The sequence below is a fragment of the Crinia signifera genome, chromosome 2 (genome assembly GCF_055691185.1).
Source record: "Crinia signifera chromosome 2, ASM5569118v1, whole genome shotgun sequence".
Lineage (NCBI taxonomy): Eukaryota > Metazoa > Chordata > Amphibia > Anura > Myobatrachidae > Crinia > Crinia signifera.
In genome coordinates, this window is record NC_139218.1 from 185,691,250 (window position 1) to 185,711,919 (window position 20,670).

Here is a 20,670-nt window from a genome sequence, read left to right on the forward strand (position 1 = left end):
CCCCCTCCCCCTGTATGGTTGGGATGTAGACATAGCACCTATGTGATAATGCCCCATTGAAACTCAAATGTGTATAACAGTGCATAATAGGCAAATGCCCCCCCTCCTCTTAGCAAGTGGCTTGAATTATGGCAACATTAACAATTGTATTTAATATGATTATTAAAGCTGTGACCACAGCATCCAGTTTAAGGGAGCTGCTGCACATGCTCAGTGGTAGCAGCGGTACTCTTTACCTAGCACGGCGCCCACGATTTTGATCGTGGGCATCGTAGGTAAAAAAAATCGCGGGCATCGAGCCACCGAGCCCGAAGCGTGGTGAGCGGACGCGGATACCTTCACAGGTAAACGCGTCCCTTCGCGGGCTTCACAGGTATCCTCGTCCCCTCGCGGGGCTCGCTGCGCTCGCCACGCTTCGGGCTCGGTGGCTCGTTGCGCTCGCCACACTATTCTATTCTCAACTCCACGCCGACGTGGATAGTGGGGGTATAAAAAGGTCGTAGGACGCGTACCGCCGCCCCTCGCGAACTCACTGCGCTCGCCACGCTTCGGGTTGACGTTGATCGTGGGGTGGCGTTAACAATTGTGGGGGCCATTTCACACTTCAGGGTGGCTATTTGGCCTCTGTGGGCCATTTAACATTGATTCCTATGGAAAAATCGTGTCAATTGAGGCATTGAACAGTAAAATCGGGTCAATTGAGAAATTTAACATTGGTCCCTATGGGAAATCGCGGGCACCGCGTCGGTCGCGTCGCACCCGATTTTTTAGTGCATTCAATGCCCGCGATGACCGCGATGGGCGTCGTGCTAGGTAAAGAGTACCGTAGCAGCTTTTTCTACCAAGTTTGCTGTGTGTGTGGGATCAGACCAGAGATAGGAGATTGTTAGCTTAGAAAGTACAGTACTGGTTCTATCAGGGGCGTAACTAGATGTTTGGAGGCCCCATTGCAAAAGTTTGTAAGGGCCACTTTGTACCTCCCAATGGTGAAAAATGCATATAGCACATGTTATTTTGTCAGGTAATGTGGGCCTCTCTCAGCTGTGGGCCCCATAGCAGTTGCACTTCCTTCACCTATAATAGTTATGCCCTGAGTTCTATTATGTTTGCATATTTATTTGTTATTTTGTCAGGTAATGTGGGCCTCTCTCAGCTGTGGGCCCCATAGCAGTTGCACTTCCTTCACCTATAATAGTTATGCCCTGAGTTCTATTATGTTTGCATATTTATTTGTTATGGTATGTTTAACCTTTTCCTAAATTATCTTATGTAAACATATGATACTGCCTATACTATAGAAAATATATAGTGTTAAATATTAATACTGTATTCCATACAGTATCCAGTGTATAAAGACATTAATGTCCAGGGTCGTTACTAGGTTATTCTACTGCTCCCCCAGACTCCCACTCTTGCTACAAAGTTCAGCAGAGTGGGAGATCGTGGACTGCATTTGGAAACTCCTGTCTATAAATTCTGTATTTTCCAGTGGTGCATTGCCTGCAGTGAAAACACACCCAAAATGAGCATACAACTGTACATTCAATGGGCAAATAGTGTCTTCACAATGTGCCTTCAGGCAACATGTAATTCCACTTCAATCATGCCTGCTTTTCATGTCATGTGGGTCACATTATTTTCTGTATGTGTATAGTGCCAGCATATTACACAGTGCTAGACAATCAGAGCAAATTTATTTTTATGAGTATCTTCCTAAATGGAATTTGAAATCATATTTTCTTAGCACCAGATCCCACATTGAAACCAATTAAGCAGTAAGTTTGCTATCTTGGCAGGAAAAACAGAGCACCCAGATGAAACCAAGCCCTAATGTTTCAAGACAGTAATGCTAATCACGGTACTTGTGTATTATCACGGCGCCCAAGTTTCTTACGTACAGCACCGCAGGAAAATCGCATCACATGGGCCACTGCAACGGCCGTGCGATGCAACGCAATGCGATGTCCCTATGTATTTTATTCACTGCTCTCTTAGCCCCGGAGAATCGTATCGCATCACATTGCATTGCATCGCACCTGTACAATGCCATTAGGTGTACAATGCCATTAGGTATACAATAATGACATACAATGAAGTTATAGGAACCCCCCCCCCACTATCCACGCCACCCCGAAGTGTAATCCGCGTGCGCTCGCCACGCTTTGGGCTCGGTGGCTCGCTGCGCTCGCCACACTATATAAATTCAACTCCACACCGGCGTGGATAGTGGGGGTATGAAAAGGTCGTAGGACGCGTTCCGCTGCCCCTCGTGGGGCTCGCTGTGCTCGCCACGCTTCGGGGTGGCGTGGATAGTGGGGGGGGGGGGTGCCTAAAACCTCATTGTATGTCATTATTATATACCTAATGGCATTGTACACCCTATACAATATAAATAAAAGAGCACTGAATACATTACATAGGAAAATCGGATTGCATCGCATCTCATCGCATCGGCACTTACAATGGCCCATGCGATGCGATGCGATGCGATTTTCCTAGACAGAATAGCCCACTAAGCAAATAGCTTAGTTCGCGCCGTGATAATACACAAGTACCTTAATCACTGTGCCACTATAACATACCTCCCAACATTGAAGAGAGGCAAAAAGGGCCACTGTGCATGCCCATGATTTTGTGGCCATGCCCCCAGCCCCTCTGGCTGCAGGAATTGTATTGGGCCGGACTGAGGCGGAGCCCCTCTTGACAGGGGATGGAAGGAGCGTTAGGATGACGAGGTGGGGGTGGGGCTTAACAGGGTGGTGGGGTGTTATATATTGAGGGGTCACGTAGCCCTGGTCAGACATTTTGTCTGGGATCGAAAGCTTGAACGATCCTGTGACCTCGCAGACACCTGTCTGGCCTAGCATGGCAAGTATTGATGCAGCGCTGGCCTCCTTGAGAGAGGCGGCCGGTACGCAGGGAGCGGCCTGGTTACAGGAGCAGGTAGCAGGCCTCATACGGGGGGTTGGGAGCAGATGCACACACGTCTGCCCCATCTGGCGCCCGGCCTCGGAGGTCCCGGCCTCCGGAGCGCCTTAGCCCTTCCTTCACCCCCAGAACCCGGCGCCGGTCAAGGAGCCCCATTCGGGACCCTCCAGGCTGTTCCGCGGGACGGACACCTTCCTCCCGGCAGGTTTGGTCTGGGAGGAATCCGTCAGGACGGCGGGGTTCTCAGCGTGGGAGGGGTCGCTTCCCCGTGCAAGAAGAAGCAGCGGGAGTGATGTCGGGTCCCGGCGCGGCGGAGGATGTCGGCCACGGGGAGCGAGCGGCAGCCGGCTGGCTTGGACAGCGCTGAGGAGCCGATACACAGTGCGACACCTGCGGGATCCCTTGCGGGTGTGCGTGCGGCGTCCAGACCTACTGGAGCGGAAGAGGTGCCCGGGTCGTCTGGAGAAATGGGAGCACGTCAGGAAGCAGGAGCTGCGGCTGCTGGGTTCACTGCCCCCAGGCAGCCTGGTGAGTCTACATTTATGTCTTCTGCGCCCCTGTCAGTAAGTCAGGGGGGGGGGGGGCGGGGGTAGGTCAGCAGAGTGATGCTAGTAGGGGAGTTATGGAGTTGGTTACTGGATTTGCAGAGTGGTTTTCTAGGGTACGGCAAGGGGCAGGACAGTCGCCAGGGAGCGCGTGGGTTTCGCCAGGGCACAGTGCCGTGGGCAATGGTAGTGGGGGTACTGCACAGGCTAGTGGGGAAACGGAGGTGGAAACAGTGCGGGTTAGTGACTCTGCTAAGGGCGAGGTATATGTCTGCTTTGAGGGGCCGTTGGGGGCCCACCTGAAGCAGGAGGTAAAAGAGAAGATTTGGAAAGGGGAGTATGTGGACATCTTTTCCTTGCTCCCATTGGAGCGCTTCAATTTAGACAGGCCGCGTAAGGAAGAGAAGAAGGAGGAGGAGGAACGTCGGAGGTATCGGTTGATACCAAGGACGTTTTCCAATTGGCTGCAGGCTTTTGCTATTCTTGCGAGTGTGATTGGGGAGAAAGCGCCAGAGAATTGCTCACCCCTTTTTTGCTATATGGATGCGATTGCGGAGGCGGAGAGGGTTTATGGGGGTCAGGCTTGGCTGCGTTATGATGAGCAGTTTAGGCAACGGAAGGCGGTGCGACCTAATATCAGGTGGGATCATAAGGATATTGGGCTGTGGCTAAAAGTAACAGCGCCTAATCGGTTGGGGCAGCCCTTTCGGGGGGATAGGGGGGGAGCAAGAGAAGGGGTCAACAACACGGCCGTGAAAAAGGGCCTGTGTTTCGCATTCAATGAAGGATCGTGTCGCTTTGGAGCAAAGTGCAAGTTTAAGCATGTGTTCATCCTGCGGGGGTACCCATGGGGCAAGCAAGTGTTTTAGGGGAAAATCGCGGGAGTCCACTTCAAAAGGGGGTGACTCCAATACGCCTGGAAAGGATGCTGGGGTATCTGCATAGATACCCAAACAGACAGGCGGCGGCGCTTTTGGAGGAGGGATTTCGGGATGGGTTTAAAATCCCTTCGGAGGTTGAGGCTACCTGGGCTTTTAGGGGGAATTTGAAATCGGCCAGAGAGCACCCAGAGGTCGTGGGGGAAAAATTAGCAAAAGAGGTGCAGTTGGGGCGAATGTCGGGTCCTTTTTCATCGCCGCCAATGGCGGATTTGGTTGTTTCACCGTTGGGGGTAGTTCCCAAAAAGGAGGTGAATAAGTTTCGCCTCATACATCACTTGTCATTTCCAAAGGGGGCATCGGTCAATGATGGTATTGACCCTGACATTTGTTCAGTGGTTTATACATCATTTGATGCGGCGGTGCAGTGGGTGAAGCGTTTCGGAAAAGGGGCCCTTTTGGCAAAGACTGATATAGAAGCGGCTTTTAGGTTGTTGCCGGTTCACCCGTCGAGTGTTCATTTGTTAGGTTGTTTTTGGGATGGGGGGTACTTTGTTGACCGTTGCCTTCCGATGGGGTGCTCCCTGTCGTGTGCCTATTTTGAGGCGTTCAGTTCTTTTTTGGAATGGGTAGTTAGGGACGTGTCTGGGTGTGGTTCGATTATCCACTATTTGGATGATTTTTTGTGCATTGGCCCAGGGGACGGTAAAGTCTGCACATTGTTGCTGTGCACTGTGGAACGGGTGGCAGCAGATTTTGGGGTGCCTTTGGCTCCTGAGAAAACCGAGGGGCCTGCATCAGTGATTAGCTTTCTGGGAATTACTATTGACACTGTGTTGATGGAGTGTCGCTTACCTGCGGACAAATTAGCGTCGCTGAAGGCGGAGGTTGGGAGGGTGGTGAGATTAAAGAAGATTAAGCTGAAGGAATTACAGTCTTTGTTAGGCAAGTTGAACTTTGCCTGTCGTATTATCCCAATGGGCCGGATTTTCAGTAGACGTTTGGCGGGGGCGACTGCCGGAATTACTTCTCCTCATCATTTCATTAGGTTGGGGAGGGAGTTGCGCGGTGACTTGAAGGTGTGGGCGGAATTTTTGGAGTCATTCAATGGCAGGGCCATGTGGATGTCAGACGCGGTGGTGGCATTTGACATGGATTTGTTTATTGACGCGGCCGGGAGCGTTGGGTACGGGGCTTATTGTCAGGGTCACTGGAGTGCAGGAAAATGGCCGGAGTCATGGGTCCGTCGGGGCTGGGTTCGTAATCTGGCGTTGTTGGAATTGTTTCCCATACTGGTATCGGTTGTGATTTGGGGGCCATTGTTTCAGAACAAGAAAATCTGTTTCCATTGCGATAATATGAGTGTAGTTGAGGCAGTTAATCATTTGTCGGCATCATCTCCTCCTGTGGTTAAGTTATTGCAACGGTTGGTGCTAGAATGTTTGGCCTTGAATGCTTGGGTGGTGGCACGGCATGTTCCGGGGGTTTCTAACTGTATAGCGGATTCTTTGTCTCGTTGGCAGTGGGATCGCTTCAGGGAGCTGGCGCCGGGAGCGGACCAGAGTGGGGTCGATTGCCCGAGTCACCTTTGGGAGCTGCTGGAAGAGTAGTGGATCAGCTCATCAGGGATTCCCTTGCCCCCGGCACGTGGTCGGCGTACTGCCAGGAGTGGCAGCACTGGAATGATTGGTGTAGATTAGTTTGCCTGCCGGAGGGAGAGGATGAGATGAGGGTGTTGCTATACATTGGCCATTGTAAAGAGTTGGGGTGGTCAGTATCAAAAATTGGGCGGTGCATGGCGGGCTTGGCGTTTGGTTTTCGGGCCTGTGCAAAGCCAGATGTCACGAAGAGTTTCCTGGTATCACGGGCGCTGAAGGGATGGAGAAGGGGTCATGCAGTGCTGGATAAGAGGAGGCCGGTTTCTTTCAAACTATTGCAGGAGTTGGGGGACAAGTTGGGGTTGGTCTGCCGGTCGGGTTATGAAATTAAGCTGTTCAAACTGGCCTTTTCTCTAGCATTCTTTGGGGCATTGCGTTTGGGGGAATTGGTGAGTCCGAGTGTTGCGGTACCGGGGGGCCTGAGATATGAGGAGGTTGGTTTATTTTCGGATAGGGTGGAGTTTGTTTTGAGTCGTTCAAAAACAGACCAATTGGGTAGGGGAAAACGGGTGGTTTTGTTTGAGGTACGGGGTTCTTCTATGTGCCTGGTGGAACGCCTTAGAGTTTTTAGAGAGTGTAGGTTTTCCGGGGGGCAGCTGAGGGACCCGTTGTCGGTACACGCGGATGGTTCAGTTTTGTCCCGTTTTCAGTTTGTTAGTGTGTTTAGGAAGGGGCTGCGGGTGCTGGGGTTGCGAGAGGAGGAGTACGCAGGGCACTCTTTTAGGATTGGGGCAGCGACAGAGGCGGCACGCTTGGGTTTTGGGGAGGACTTAATTAAGAAGATTGGGAGGTGGGAGTCGGCTCGGTTCAAATCTTATGTGAGGTTGGAGAAGTGTCTTTTGTGATCTGCTGACCGGGGGTTTTCGTGTTTTTTGTTTCTTTGTTTGTTTAGGGCAGCCTTCGTGCCTCATCTGGATTATGGGACATTCGTATGTTTTTTGGGGCGCCATTCGAGCCGGAATGAGACCGAACGGAAGACGGTTGGGGTTGGACGGACGGGAATTTGAAGTCCGCTGGCTGGGAAGGCGTGGTATGGTGTGGAGCGGGGTGTTGCCGGAGTTTCATCGCTTTGTTCGGCTGGATAGGCCTCCTGATATTTTAGTTTTGCATATAGGGGGTAATGACTTGGGGGCGAGGCCTTTCCGTGAGTTGATTCGCGACATTAAGTTTGATTTATTACACCTTTGGGCGTTATTTCCAGAGGTTATTACGGTTTGGTCTAATATAGTGCCCCGGCAATTTTGGAGGGATGCGCGTTCAGTGGAAAGGATCAATAAAGCTAGGATAAAGGTTAACAGAGCTGTTGGAAAATTTGTGGCTAGGAATGGTGGAGTTATGGTGCGTCATTTGGAGCTGGAGTCTGGTACTGGCGCATTTTGGAGGGGAGATGGGGTCCACCTGAACGCGGTGGGCATGGATTTATGGTCTCTGGCGATACAAGACGGGGTAGAAGTTGCTGTAGCTTTGTGGCGGGGACGCAGGGGGTTAAGGGGTTAACCCCATGCGTTGTGGCGGAGGGGATCCTCGAGGTTGGTGGTCATGGAGGCATGGCTTTGTGGCGGGGAGGGCCCCATGGCGGGGGCTGGACTCCTCGGGGTGAGGCTATATATATATAGATAATGAGCACTGGGTTTATGCATATCGGTGCCCTCGAGCCAGTGTCATCGGCTGGGGGTAAAGCGTGAGGGAGAGTGCTCGGATATGTATACTGGTTTGGAGTTTTGGGCCTCGAGGATCACCTTTGTCAGATAATGTGGGGATTATTGCTGTAAAAACTGTTATTGTTTAATAAAGATGGCTGCTGTGGCCAATTTCATCCAACATGGAGGAGTTGTGTTTTATTTGAAGGAAAGGGGGGTGGGGGAGAATGGTCACAGCGAGTTGACAATACCCTGTCAAGTTTATTAACGGATTACAGGGGGGGGGGGGGGGGGAATTCTAACTGTCCCCGGCCACGGGACACTGACGGCCCCAGGCAGGATGCAGGAAAGTCCCAAAAAAGGGATGTTCCAGTGACATGGGGGACAGTTGGGAGGTATAAAGTTAGATTATAATAGTGGGGAAATGCAGCAAGCCAAGTGAGGGGAAGCAGAACAATTATATGGTGTCCGTGTCGGCAGATTTTGACATGTGTTGACCATTTTAAAGTAGACATTTTGCTTGTGTGGACCTTTTGTCAATGTTGACCTAAAGCCTGTCAACCTTTTTCATGTGTCGACTTATTGCATGTCTACCTAATGATCCACACCCCTATAAATATATTTGGCAAATCTTTGTCATACAACAAGCATATGACGTTTACAGTTTAGAGATGTACGCTCTAAAAAGTTCCTTTCTTTTTCTGTTCGTTTATCCACATAAAAGTTTCCTTTAGAACTGATATATCAGCTCCTGCTAGGTCTTAACAAAAAACATAAGTAGTTTGAGCTAAGTTCCCACTTTAGCCTGGATAACCCCAGGGGCTCCATAATTGAGGTTTACCCAGATGCGGAAGTCCAAGAGTCTGCATCTATGGCAGCCCTGATCGAGTGGCTAGGAACAGCATGAAATGTTTCCTGGCTATGTCCCTGGAACTCTGGAAGTGACAGCCTGGCAGCTGTTACAATGTACAGAGATGCATGCAGCTGACATAATGAATGTCTGTATGTCCATGGCGGCTCCAAGAGAAGCACATGCTCGTCCTCTATACATTTCTGTTGGGAGGTTATTTTTAAAGTGGTAAAAACACAGCTAACAGAATGAAGCTTAGCAGTACCCGGAGCTTGTAAATTATATCTATATAGAAAGCTGATAGAAAGATCTATTGGAAATCAACCTAACCCTTTCCTCATCTTACCACTGTGTAAATTATGCTACTTATGAATTTAAATGTAATAGTTAGATTTTTTGCATTTAAGGTAGATTGAGCCCCTTGGTGTTGGGTGTGGTAATGTAATTGATAGGCGGGTTTGAGTGTTCAAAAAAGTTTTACTTGCTGGTTATTACAGAATAATTGCTGGGTATTACAGAATATTTGATTTATTGCATGTTTATTGCATGTTTCCTACTTATGGTTCCCATATACTTATGATGTCCCATCGCATCCGATCGCATCTTGTGGTGCCCAGTGTGTTTTTTTCCAGCACCCAACGTTGCATGTCATCTGCGATGCCACATCGGGTGCTGGAAGTGGGCTGGCGGCGGGTGGTGGTGGTGAAACGGGGACCAGAGTGCTGGTGGTGGTGGTGGAGCAGGGACCGAAGCGGTGGAGCGTATCGCTTTGAAGGAGTTCTGGTGGTGGCAGAATTTTAAAAATTATTCAAAACACTGGGCGGCCCTCTGATTGGCTGAGAGAGATATGGTTGAAATCGAAGGATCGTAAGTATATTGGCTACATTAGTTATGGTGGCCGATGTGACAGCAACAACTAATTTAAAGGGCTGTGAGAAAGTGAAGTAAATAATTGTGATATAACTGGCTCATGGCGGGAGCGCCATCCTCACAAGCTTACAATCTATTCTCCCTTCTATGGGTTGTGGACCCCCAGAAGGGAGAATAGATCCCAATTGTCGAGCAGTCGTGATTTCGATGACGGGATCCCGACCAGTACCACAAAGGTTTACTAAAACATTGGATACATCGAATTTGAGATTAGCTGACTATAGAGTTATACAGTTATTTGGTCTAGGGGGAGATGTATAAAGCCTTGGAGAGAGATAAACTGGACACATTGCCAAAAGCAACAAATCAGCTTCTGACATTTATTTGGTACATTCTATGAAATGACAAAGGCTAATAGGTTACTTTGGATGTGGTCTACAGTTTATCTCCCCTTGTACAGGAGAGAAACAGAGAGTACATCCTCACTCACCTGTGCTGACATGTCCACTAATTGTGGTAACTTCACGTATCGCCCATCCTTGTCTTTCAGATAATCCAGCAAGCTTCCTGGGAAACATAAAATACAGGTAGAGCACGGGTAAGTTACAAAATTGTCCAATAGGAGAAGATAACTGATCGATAAGATTAGTAACCAGTGTCAGACTGGCCCCCAGGGGTACAGAGAAAATCCTGGGTGGACCCCACTGTCTAAGGGTCCCACCCCTTCCTCAAATATCAGACCCCAGTCAGTGCACTCAAACTATACATTGTTACCTTATTAGAGGGTGAGATACATGGCCTCTAATGGCTATCCAAGCCTCAGTGTGGTCTGGTATTGCCCCATGGTAACTGGCCACACATTAAGCACGGCATTGTATTCCCCTGTTCGGCCCTTCATGCCCCAGTCTGACACTGTCAGTAACCACGCTTATCCAGAGGTCTATTAACTTACCTTGTGTCATAAACTCAGTGACAATATAAATGGGCTCTTCAGACACCACTGCATATAACTGGACCAATTTATCATGGCGAAGCTTCTTCATGATCTGAGCCTCCTCCAAAAATGCTTCTGGGGACATAGTGCCAGGTTTGAGGGTCTTCACTGCAACTTTAGTGGTCCCACTCCATGTACCTTGACATTGTAGAAAGGAAAAAGAATTGCAAAAAAAAAAAGGATTATAACAAAGTTATTCTGAAAACAAGAGAAGAGGATCAGTTAAGAGGTTAATACTAAACAATTATCTCAATGGCCCTGGCATATTTGAATACCTGAGAATGATGGAATAAGAACGGTTTGTATTGTTGGCTATGTGTAGCACTGCAAAGCACTTTATTTACCTCTGTTATGGGGCCTACACACGGGGATATTTCAGGGCAATTTCTAAGCGATCTGACTTAATTTGGCTAGATGGCTTAGGCTTATATTGCTCCATGTGTAGGGGCCATAGTGATAGCGATGTACGGCCTTGCACATTGCTATCACATTGATATCACATGCTGGATAAAGCTAGTTAGATCGCAGGTCAGGGCTTGTGCCCTCACCAGAGAACACTGGGCCCTGCCAGTGCTGTGTGCTGAGCGATCTTGCTGAGCGATTTATCTCAGCAGAATCTCTCTGTGTAGGCCCCATAACATTGTCATTTAATGTATTGTTTAGGTATCTATGCAAAGCAACACATACTCAATAATTAGCAATAATTATCAAACTGTTTTTTTATTCAAGTGTGTATATATGGTACAGTTTTGGCAGATTAAAGCCAGATACACTCTATACAATGATAAGGCTGATAAGCTATTAATTGTATACCCCCTAACTGTCCCAATTTTTGAGAGACAGTTCCGTTTTTTGGGCCAGCAGTGTCCCATGGTGGGTGGGGGGGGGGGGCAGTTAAGAGTCCTCCCTGCTACCCACTGCTGTGATTAGCAGTCTATTCACGGCAAGCAAGGGTACAGGGAGCTTGGCCAGCAGCTCACAGAGCTCTGGCCATGCCCCAAGGCGCCAAAAGGGGACATGGCCTAGAGAGAGTTACCCAGTAAATCCACGACCCCATTCATACAGGCCACACCCACTCATTCGGAGCACGACCGCTTCGTGGCACCTGAAGTCCGCTATGAATTGGCTGACCAGCCCAATAACTGCATAGTGTATGTAGAAGAGTTAAGCTGGAAAAGCATGACTGCAAGTCATCCCGACTGATCATACGTGCAGCACTTATGATCAGTTGAGCAACCTCTCGACCCATGGGACCGTGCACCATCCTGATATACCTCACAATGTGCACACAATCGATTGCACAAACCATTGAAATTGTTAATTTGGACCTGATATTTTTCTAATTTTTCAGCTTTAAAATGTTTGAAGCTGATAAACAACAATGACCAGATCAGAAGGACAATGTACCGTGTACTGCACACTCTATAATGTTCCCAACTTCCCAATCCTGTTGTAGTGACCAAAAGAAAGTACACACTGAGAAATTGCTCAGTGTGTATGGGTTTCCACCAATTGGATTGGTGCCTTTATCAGATCGCTACACTTTATGGGTATTATGTAACCATCTTTATCATTATATGTGTGGGATCAAAATCAGTTTAAATTGTATATTTTCTCTTAAGCTCATAGTATATAACACAAGTTGCCCAATGGTTGCCATAAGATCTTTGTGAATTATTAAGGGTTTGAAAATAGATTCTTACCTTTCCAGACATCTCCGAAGCAGCCCTGTCCCAATTTTTGGTCTAGGGTGATGGACTCTCTCGCTATTTCCCAGGCATCTTTTGCAAGTCCCAAAGTTTGAGGTTTCATGTTGACACAAGACTTCGTTAACAAATGGGTTAGACCATCATTGAATTCTACAAAAAATGACAATGACATTATGTAATAACCAAAGAATGATGCAATATTTTCATATTAGAATTTTATTATTTTTTTAAACAGTTATGGAGAGGATAGTATCCTTATATGAAAACCACATCAATGACTCATAAAGAAGCTACCTAAGATTCAAAAGTAAACTAGGCTCTCCTTTCCGGAATCTTTATCAAGGACCAGAATAACATTTTAATCTGGACCTTGATAAAGAATCCGGGAAGGATTCAAATTGAGTTGGTCAGTCGGGGAGATATCCGAAGAAAGTAGCACCAGCATCCACAGACGGCTTCATTTGGAACCATGGGACCTTGCACCAGTACATGCCCGGGACATTTGCTTGTGCCTATTAAGAACTGCCTGTCAGTTCCATGTTAGCTGGTACTAGTTTAGTTTTTAGGATCCCCACCAGTCTGCTTTGTCTTTACTGTGTGTGTGAATCCCATGGATTTTATATTTGTTATGTGTTATATATATAATTAAACTGTACTTCACCGTGTTATAAACATAATCTATCTTTTGCATGTGTAACTATCGGATGAGCCCATATTGGAAAAATCCAGACACTTTAGCACTGGTTAAGTTGAGTGCATATTATTTTAATCCATTTTCATGTGCCTGCCTTCGGCCTGTCAACTAAAAGTTGTCGACTTTTTGACTGTCGACTGTAGACACAGTTAACCTAATAATCCATAAACCTTTTGCTGCCCGCCTCCCTCACCAATATGGCTGTGTGAAGTTGTGGATGGAGGGGCCAGGCAGAGACCGCATGAAGGTTTTTCTTCATGGCAGGAGTCAGACAAGGAAGCGTGATGTAATGTCGGTGTCACACTTCCTCCTCCTCTCCTCCTGTACATTGGCGCCTCTCTCATGTTTGGGGAGGGGGAAAGTTGGTCCCTTTCCCCCTATCCCTTCACCACTTCCCCAATGTACCATGGAGGAGCCTAAGCAGATATCTTATTATAATTATGACACCTTCAATTCTGTCAGCAGTCCCAACATCCCAATGTTTATATGGGGGCTATGAAGTGGTCAGATTTTGCCCCAGAAACTAATAATACCTAAATATGGTGTTAGCTCATTGTAGCCTATGGGATATACTTCACAAGAATTAGTGGGAACTGGTTTGGAACCCTCCATGCAATGGCCGTGCATGCTTTGGAGTCCAGCTAGAGAAGTGAAGTCACTATTGTGGTCACTTCACATTGAATACAATGCAGGGAACACGTGGCCTGATTCTGGTTCACTGTCTAATGGACAAAACCATGTGCAGATGGGGCTGTTGTAACATGTGCAGAGAGAGAGAGATAGATATTTGGGTGTTGTTTTGTTTCTGTGCAGGGTAAATACTGGCTGCTTTATTTTTACACTGCAATATAGATATCTGTTTGAAGTACAATCCCCACCCAAATCTGATCTCTCATGCAGTGCACATGGTTTTGTCCATTATAGAGAGAATTTGCTTTTGCGAGTGAACCAGAATCAGGCACATGATGTTTACAATTAACTTTTTTGCCATTTAGAGAATGTATGAAGTGTTCGTTAACAATCACATGTCACCTGCAGAGGCGCAACTACCATTGGTGCAGCAGGTGCAGTGCAGAGAGGGGTTGATAATGAATTATCAACACGTGGTCGGGGCGCAGGGTATATGAGATGCCTTGTCAAGCTGCAGTGTGGGTGAGGGGTAGTCAGCCCCTTGTAGATAGCTAAAGGAAGAAGCGGGATCCCAGGATTTAAGACTAATATATTTGATATTTGAATTCCAGGATTAATAGAGACATGCTTATGGGGGGGGGGGGATCTTAGAATGCACACCCGATTTACATGAGGTGCTATCATGCTGGGACTTGTAGTTCTGCAAAGAAAGACATGTGGTGCAGATGCACACTCCATATTATTAAATCAATAATAGAGGCTCTTGGTATATTAATTGGCCAAGAAATATTTGCCCACCAACCAGCTTCACGGTGGCCTCATTTCTGGTGGGTCCCTAATACTAAGAATCTGGGGCGCGGAACCCCAAAAAGGCCAGCATAAGCCAGTCACCCCAGGGCAGCACACAAGTGAAAAACTAAGTCATAAATGTGTGTTAATAAGAAAGAAGCAGGAGCTAGAGGTTAAAAAGTGTAGTGCTAGGAAGTATAATATTAGTGAAAATAAATAGTGCTAAATAAATGTTAGGGTGTGCCACCCAGAAAGCAACTCGGTTACACCAACCCAAGGGGAGCCGCGCCCCAAATCCATCTCCAAGACTAGCAATTAGTGTACATTTTTAGGTCTTACCTTCATTGTGCCCTCAGTTTGCAGTCTGTGGCTACCAGGGACCAAACTGGTGAACTAATGTTCAGATCAGGTGGGCGGGGTGCTACTCTAAGTTGAAGGAGTCCCAACCTTAATAGGGACCCACCAGAAATGAGGCCACCGTGAAGCTGGTTGGTGGGCAAATATTTCTTGGCCAATTAATATACCAAGAGCCTCTATTATTGATTTAATAATATGGAGTGTGCATCTGCACCACATGTCTTTCTTAATAGAGACATGCGCAATTTAATGTTGATGGGCACTTGTCCAGATGACAGGGAGTGCCACACAATTTTCCCGGCCATTCCAGTACAGTAAGCAAGTGTGATTTACACTGGGTACAACAGGAAAGACCCAAGAACATATAGGGCCTGTTTCGCTGATGGATGTTAATGCTGCTGCATTGTTTTTGGAGTCACAGTGGTAATAGTATGAGATGCTAGTTTCAGCCTTCCTCTTGTTTATTAATAGGAGCCATATTATGTACATGATGAGAATACAGCCACGTCCACTGATACTCCAATACCATGATACCATGAAATTCCAAGTATGTTTAAATTGATGGGAGGCTATTGCACCTATCCACTACTCTTTCTGTAAAGTAATTTTCCCCTTTAGCCTTTAGGTTTTTGAGACCCAAGTTCCTGATTTTGCAGGTTTATTGTTAACAAACTGCAGTTCTCACATTCTTGACCATTTCTCTACCTAGATTTCACTCCAGGGGTTTCACTCCAGGCAGGGCCGGCACTACCCACTCAGCAGCTCCTGCAAAGCAGGGAGGCGCCATGCTGAAAAGGCGCTGTCTCCCTCCCTGCTCTGCTAAAGCTGCCTCAGCTCTCACTGTCACTGCCTCCTGTACGCCGCCCGCAGCGCCTGTTTGACAGCAGGCGGCAGAATGGAGAGGCTGAGCAGCTCCCTGCACCGAGCACACACTGTCCTCCTCATGCGACCTGCCCCCTCTTCCTCACAGACACTTGCGCTGAGGCATGTAGCCCTGTCTGTGAATGCCTGGATGACATGTCATGTCCGGATCCACCCACCCATTGCTCCCTGCTCCTGTCAGCTATCAATCAAATGACGAACAGGCAGCAGCGCCACCTCCCCTTCCTTCCCTCTTCTCAGTGTGCTGTGCCACTGCCGCTGCCAGTTCTCAACACTCCGCCCCCTATATCTCCTCCCCTCTTCTTCCATCTCCTCCTTTTCCCCCCTCCTTTCCCCCTCAATCACGAGAGGGGTGTAATGGCGTCCTCCGCATCCTGCCTACGCAGATAGAAGAGGAGTGATTGCAGAAGAGTTAAACAGCAAAAGAACAATGAGTCTTTTATTATACAGGTTTATAATATTAATTTAGACACTTTTAAAATAATGGGCTGGTTTATGTGCCTAAAGGTGGCCATACAGGATGTGCATCCTGCGGGCATCGCACAGTACAAAAAGTATGTGCTGCACATACTTTTTGTACTGCTTTCGGATCGCATCGCACACACATTGCATGCGTGCCGTGCAATGCGATTTAGCCCATAACGTATGCGATTCTCGCAGCATGCATGGGCACCTTTAGTGCCTGCAACATTTTGCGGACACAGCACTGAGATGGTGTATGCATACATGTACATGCACCCGAAATTCTCCATAGGATCGCATGTTGCAGACGTTCCCACAATCGGGCTGCAGCTTGTTGCAATGGCAATGTGAAAGGGCGCAAAATGTATGGTTTGCAGGAGGGCGCCGGACACCCTAGCACCGGCCCTGACTCCAGGGGTGTCTACCCTGTTACATATGTTTGTGTCCTCTGCGAAATGGCATTGTTTCCTTGTGATCCTTGTCCATTTGCAATGTCACCAACAAAGATACTAAAAAGCACTTGCCCTAATACAGATCCCTGGGGTACTCCACTGGTGCCTCCTGTGAATGCACTCCATTTACTACACCTCACTGTTTCCTATCCTACAAGATCTAATCCATACAATCGAAGGAAAGGGTCCTCTGGTTGGATGGCAGAAGAGAGGGAGGGCTCTCCATTCAATTAGGCCTATTTATTTTGGGCTATTAGCCTCAGAGAAGACCAATTAGGGCTTTCAGCTATTTAGTTCTGTTAAAAAGCTGGGTACTTCTTTACTTTCACGGCGCCAGCATGGCGCCGCGCGTCAGAGTCCCCTTGCGGGGCTCGCTTCGCTCGCCCACGCTGCGGGCTCGGTGGCTCGCTACGCTCGCCACGCTAATTAAAATCAACTCCATGCCAACATGGATAGTGGAGGTATGAACTATCCATGTTGGCATGGCGTTAACTTTGTTTATTTTACTTAGTTTGTGGCGAGCGTAACCCGGAAGTAGCGCGGCGCCATGCTGGCGCCGTGAAAGTAAAGAAGTACCAAAAGCTGTAACCCTGATCAATTCAATACTCTCTCACACTGCTTGAGAAGAAGAGACTATGGAGTCTCTAAGAAAGATACCTGCATGGATATCCATTGAGCGGAGCCTGATAACAAAAACTGCTTGTATTGTTTTCTTAGGGAGTTAGGAGATTCCTGTGTATAGTTAGTGCCAGGCATCAAGGAATTAATTTTGTTATTTATTTTCTCTCTCTGCATCATAAAACTATCTGAGGACAGTTGCATCAAAAACACTGACTTGCGTGATGTCTCAGCTGCTGCAAACTGCCATATATCCTACAAGATGGTGCATGTTCCCTTGTCACTGTTAAAGTACGATTACTATAACCACATGCATGATAACTATATCATTGGCGGTATTTTCATGCATATTGTTTAGTATGTATGCATCAATGATACGTGCTCCCATGGTATATCGACCCCTCTGTCATCTGTACATGCGTAAAATCCTGACTATATTGTGAATGACAGCAGATTCTTGGATGTGGCCACTGAAATATATCACTAATGATATTGTTTATTGTGTTTGCACTATATCATTCACCCAGGGAAATTGTTAATAATATCATTGATGGATGATATTGGCCATACCTCCCAACTGTCACGATTTTAGAGGGACAGTCACGATTTTCGGGTCCTGTCCTGCTGTCCCACCCGCGGCAGGCATTGTCCCGCTGCGGGGGGGTGACAGTTGGGAGACCCCCAATCTAGTAGAATAGACGCTGTGCGCATGCGCACAGCGTCTATTCTCGTATGAAAATGAGGTCGCGGCTAATTAGCATAAGCCGAGCCCTCATTTGCATACGCCACGCCCCCTTTTCGGACGCTCGCGAGTGTCCCTATTTCATACGGACAAAAGTTGGGAGGTATGTCTACACAACCTACACATACCTCCCAACTTTTCATGTGAAGAAAGAAAAGGGGGCGTGGCGTATGCAAATGAGGGCGCGGCTTATGCTAATTAGTCGCGACCTCATTTTCATACGAGAATAGACGCTGTGCGCATGTGCACAGCGTCTATTCTACTACATTGGGGGGTCTCCCAACTGCCACCCCCCCGCAGCGGGACAATGCCTGCCGCGGGTGGGACGTCGGGACAGGACCCGAAAATCGGGACTGTCCCGACGGAATCGTGACAGTTGGGAGGTATGGTGTAGTCACTGTTAGTTATGAGTAATCAGGTGTCCATTTTACCAAAATACCATTTTATATTCACAATTGATGCTAAAGAAAAATGTGAATTCTGCATGAGTATAATAGGTTGGTAAGTTATTGGCCAACAACATTACAAGTATTCTGTGTTAGTCACAGTTAATGTGGCACTGTGTAATTGGTGTGTATTGGGAGGGGTTGCACTGGGCAGAGGCTCCCAACTGATTGTGTACAGTAGCCATTACCATAGGAATTCTGTGTATTGAATATTATTTATTTTGTGTTGGTGAATATACAGTTTTTGTATGGTTGTAAACTGTGTAGCTCTTGTCCCCATAAGACTCTGATAATATGCAGGGCCTGTTTTGTCAGGCTATGTACTTTGCCGAATCGGCTTATGATGCGGCTTATATGCACCTTAGCTCCACTCTTTAGTTTATTTCCTTAGTTTTGACCCAACTTGTCAAATAAATATAGGTAAATATGGTAGTCGGTGCCTCATTGTCCATTGCTTATATTTGTGTTGTACGTGTATGTGCTATGTGTACTCGGTTTTGTTTCTGTTACTTGGTTATATTTATTGTCTGTTGTCAAATACTACTTTAAAATTCAATAAAATAAATAAAGAAATTAAGAAGGTTTGCTGAGCTTGGGGTCAACAAATGCCCAGTTTCCAACTCTGTGTTAGGCCCATAATATACACATAATATGTACATGTTGTATGAAATGGAATTTTTTTTATTCTTAGTACAGCAAGAAAACAGTACATTGAGGATCCTGAATCTGTAATGAAATGGAGAAGCGAAATCATTGTGCCCCTGTGGTGTTTTGTTTCTTGAGCATGTCCTTAAATTTATCTGAAGTAACAATAATTTATTGTAGCTACAATGCCTAGTATTGCCACATGATGGCACCATCATCCCATGTTTTATGCTTTACTGTATGTGAGAATAGATAGCCTATTGTAATCTGCAAATGGCAGCAAATTCAGTAGTCTGCCACACCTTCCAGGAGAGCAGACAAGTATGCTCTGATCTACACCCCGCCACGTAAAGTGGGGAAATCTAAAATATGCCAAAGCAAATAATGGAAAAGGTTATTATTAGCATTTATTTATACCTTACCAATGTATTGTGCTGCTATAGCTCTTCCTACTTCACCTCTTATAAAGAATCAGTAGCAATACTACTCTGGTTATCCCTTCCAGACCCACAGCGCATTAGCCTAATACTGATGTGTGACAAATTGCCTCCCAACCAACTCCACTGTGAATGCACGAGGACGCACAAACATTGCAAGCTCTCCCAGGACGAAACTAGAAGGTCGGTAATGGGTGGTCCCAGTTCTAAATCTCAGATTTGCAGTGAGGCCAGGGGTGTGGTCTTACAGGAAGAGATTACCTTATACTCCATACATTGGCCAACACATGAAAATGGGCAGGAGTCACAGGACTTTATCTTTCTGCGCCAAAGGAGCAAGCCCTCCTGCACAAGTGGGCATGGCCAGTAAAAAAAAGGGCATGGCCTAATAGGGAATGCAGTGTTCATTTGACAGGGACAGGGTGATGCCTTGGACAGAGGGTGACAGGAGAGTCGAGATATGGTGATGAGAGATAGTGAAGGAGGGGAGATGCAGTGGGTGACAGGGAGAGGATGACTCCAGGAAGAAGGTGAGAGCAGTGGGGTTACAGGAAGAGGGTGACATCAGGGAGAGGGTGATACCATGGAGAGAGTGACAGCAGTGGAAAATAGGAAAAGGGTAGGGTGACAGCAGTAGGTAACAGGGAGAGGGTAAAACCAGTGAGGAGGAAACAGAAAGAGGGTGACACCATAGAAAGAGTAACAGAAGTGGGTCGACAAGAAGAGAGTGACAGCAATGAGTGACAGTAAAAGGGTAACATCATGGAGAAAGTGATAACAGTGGCAAACAGGGACAGGGTGACACCAGCAAGAAGGTAACAGCAGTGGGTGATGGTGACAGCAGTGGGTGAAAGGGAGAGGGTGACACAATGGAGAAAGTGATAGCAGTGGATAATGGAGAGGGTAACACCATGGAGAGGGTGACAGACGGGAGAGGTTGACAGCATGGGGTGACAGGGAGAGGGTGACAGAAGTGGGTGACTGGGAGAGGGTGACACTATGGAGAGGGTGACTCCATTAGGTGATAGTGAGAGGGTGACAGCAGTGGGTGACATGGAGAGATGCAAGGAGCAATTGAAGTTGGTCGAGCTGTGTGTATGTATAATTGGACAGCATAGCATATAGTCAGCAGTATAGTACACAATACTGTACGCTGTAAAGGCTGGGATCCCTGGGTGAGCGTTGCCCTTGTCCTAACACAGCACCTGCCACCACTTTCGGCAGCCAATCCCAGCCAGTTCCTTCTCAGCTGCAGCGCGCCACTGCAGCCGTGACAAAGAAAATAGCAAACCTACTCCCAGCGGGTCTTTCATCATTTCCTAGCTTTGGTGTTCCACCTTTACAAGGTCTGAAGGAAGGTTTTCAAGTTTGGTGATAGCTGGAAGAGGGGTCGGAGCAGTTAGGTGAGGAGAGGGGAGTGCAGCCTCTCCTCCACATCCGGTTG

The 20,670-nt window shown here is 47.3% G+C and overlaps 1 protein-coding gene across 1 annotated transcript in view; it reads right to left on the reverse strand.

Annotated features, from left to right (window-relative positions):
• FGR (FGR proto-oncogene, Src family tyrosine kinase) overlaps positions 1–20,670 on the reverse strand; it is a 117,887-nt gene that overhangs the window by 24,186 nt on the left and 73,031 nt on the right. Inside the window, exons 7-9 of the mRNA XM_083173326.1 lie at positions 12,067–12,222; positions 10,322–10,501; positions 9,860–9,936 (exon numbers count right to left, since the gene is read on the reverse strand). Coding sequence (XP_083029452.1) covers positions 9,860–9,936; positions 10,322–10,501; positions 12,067–12,222 — 413 coding nt within the window. The remainder of the gene's footprint in view (positions 1–9,859; positions 9,937–10,321; positions 10,502–12,066; positions 12,223–20,670) is intronic.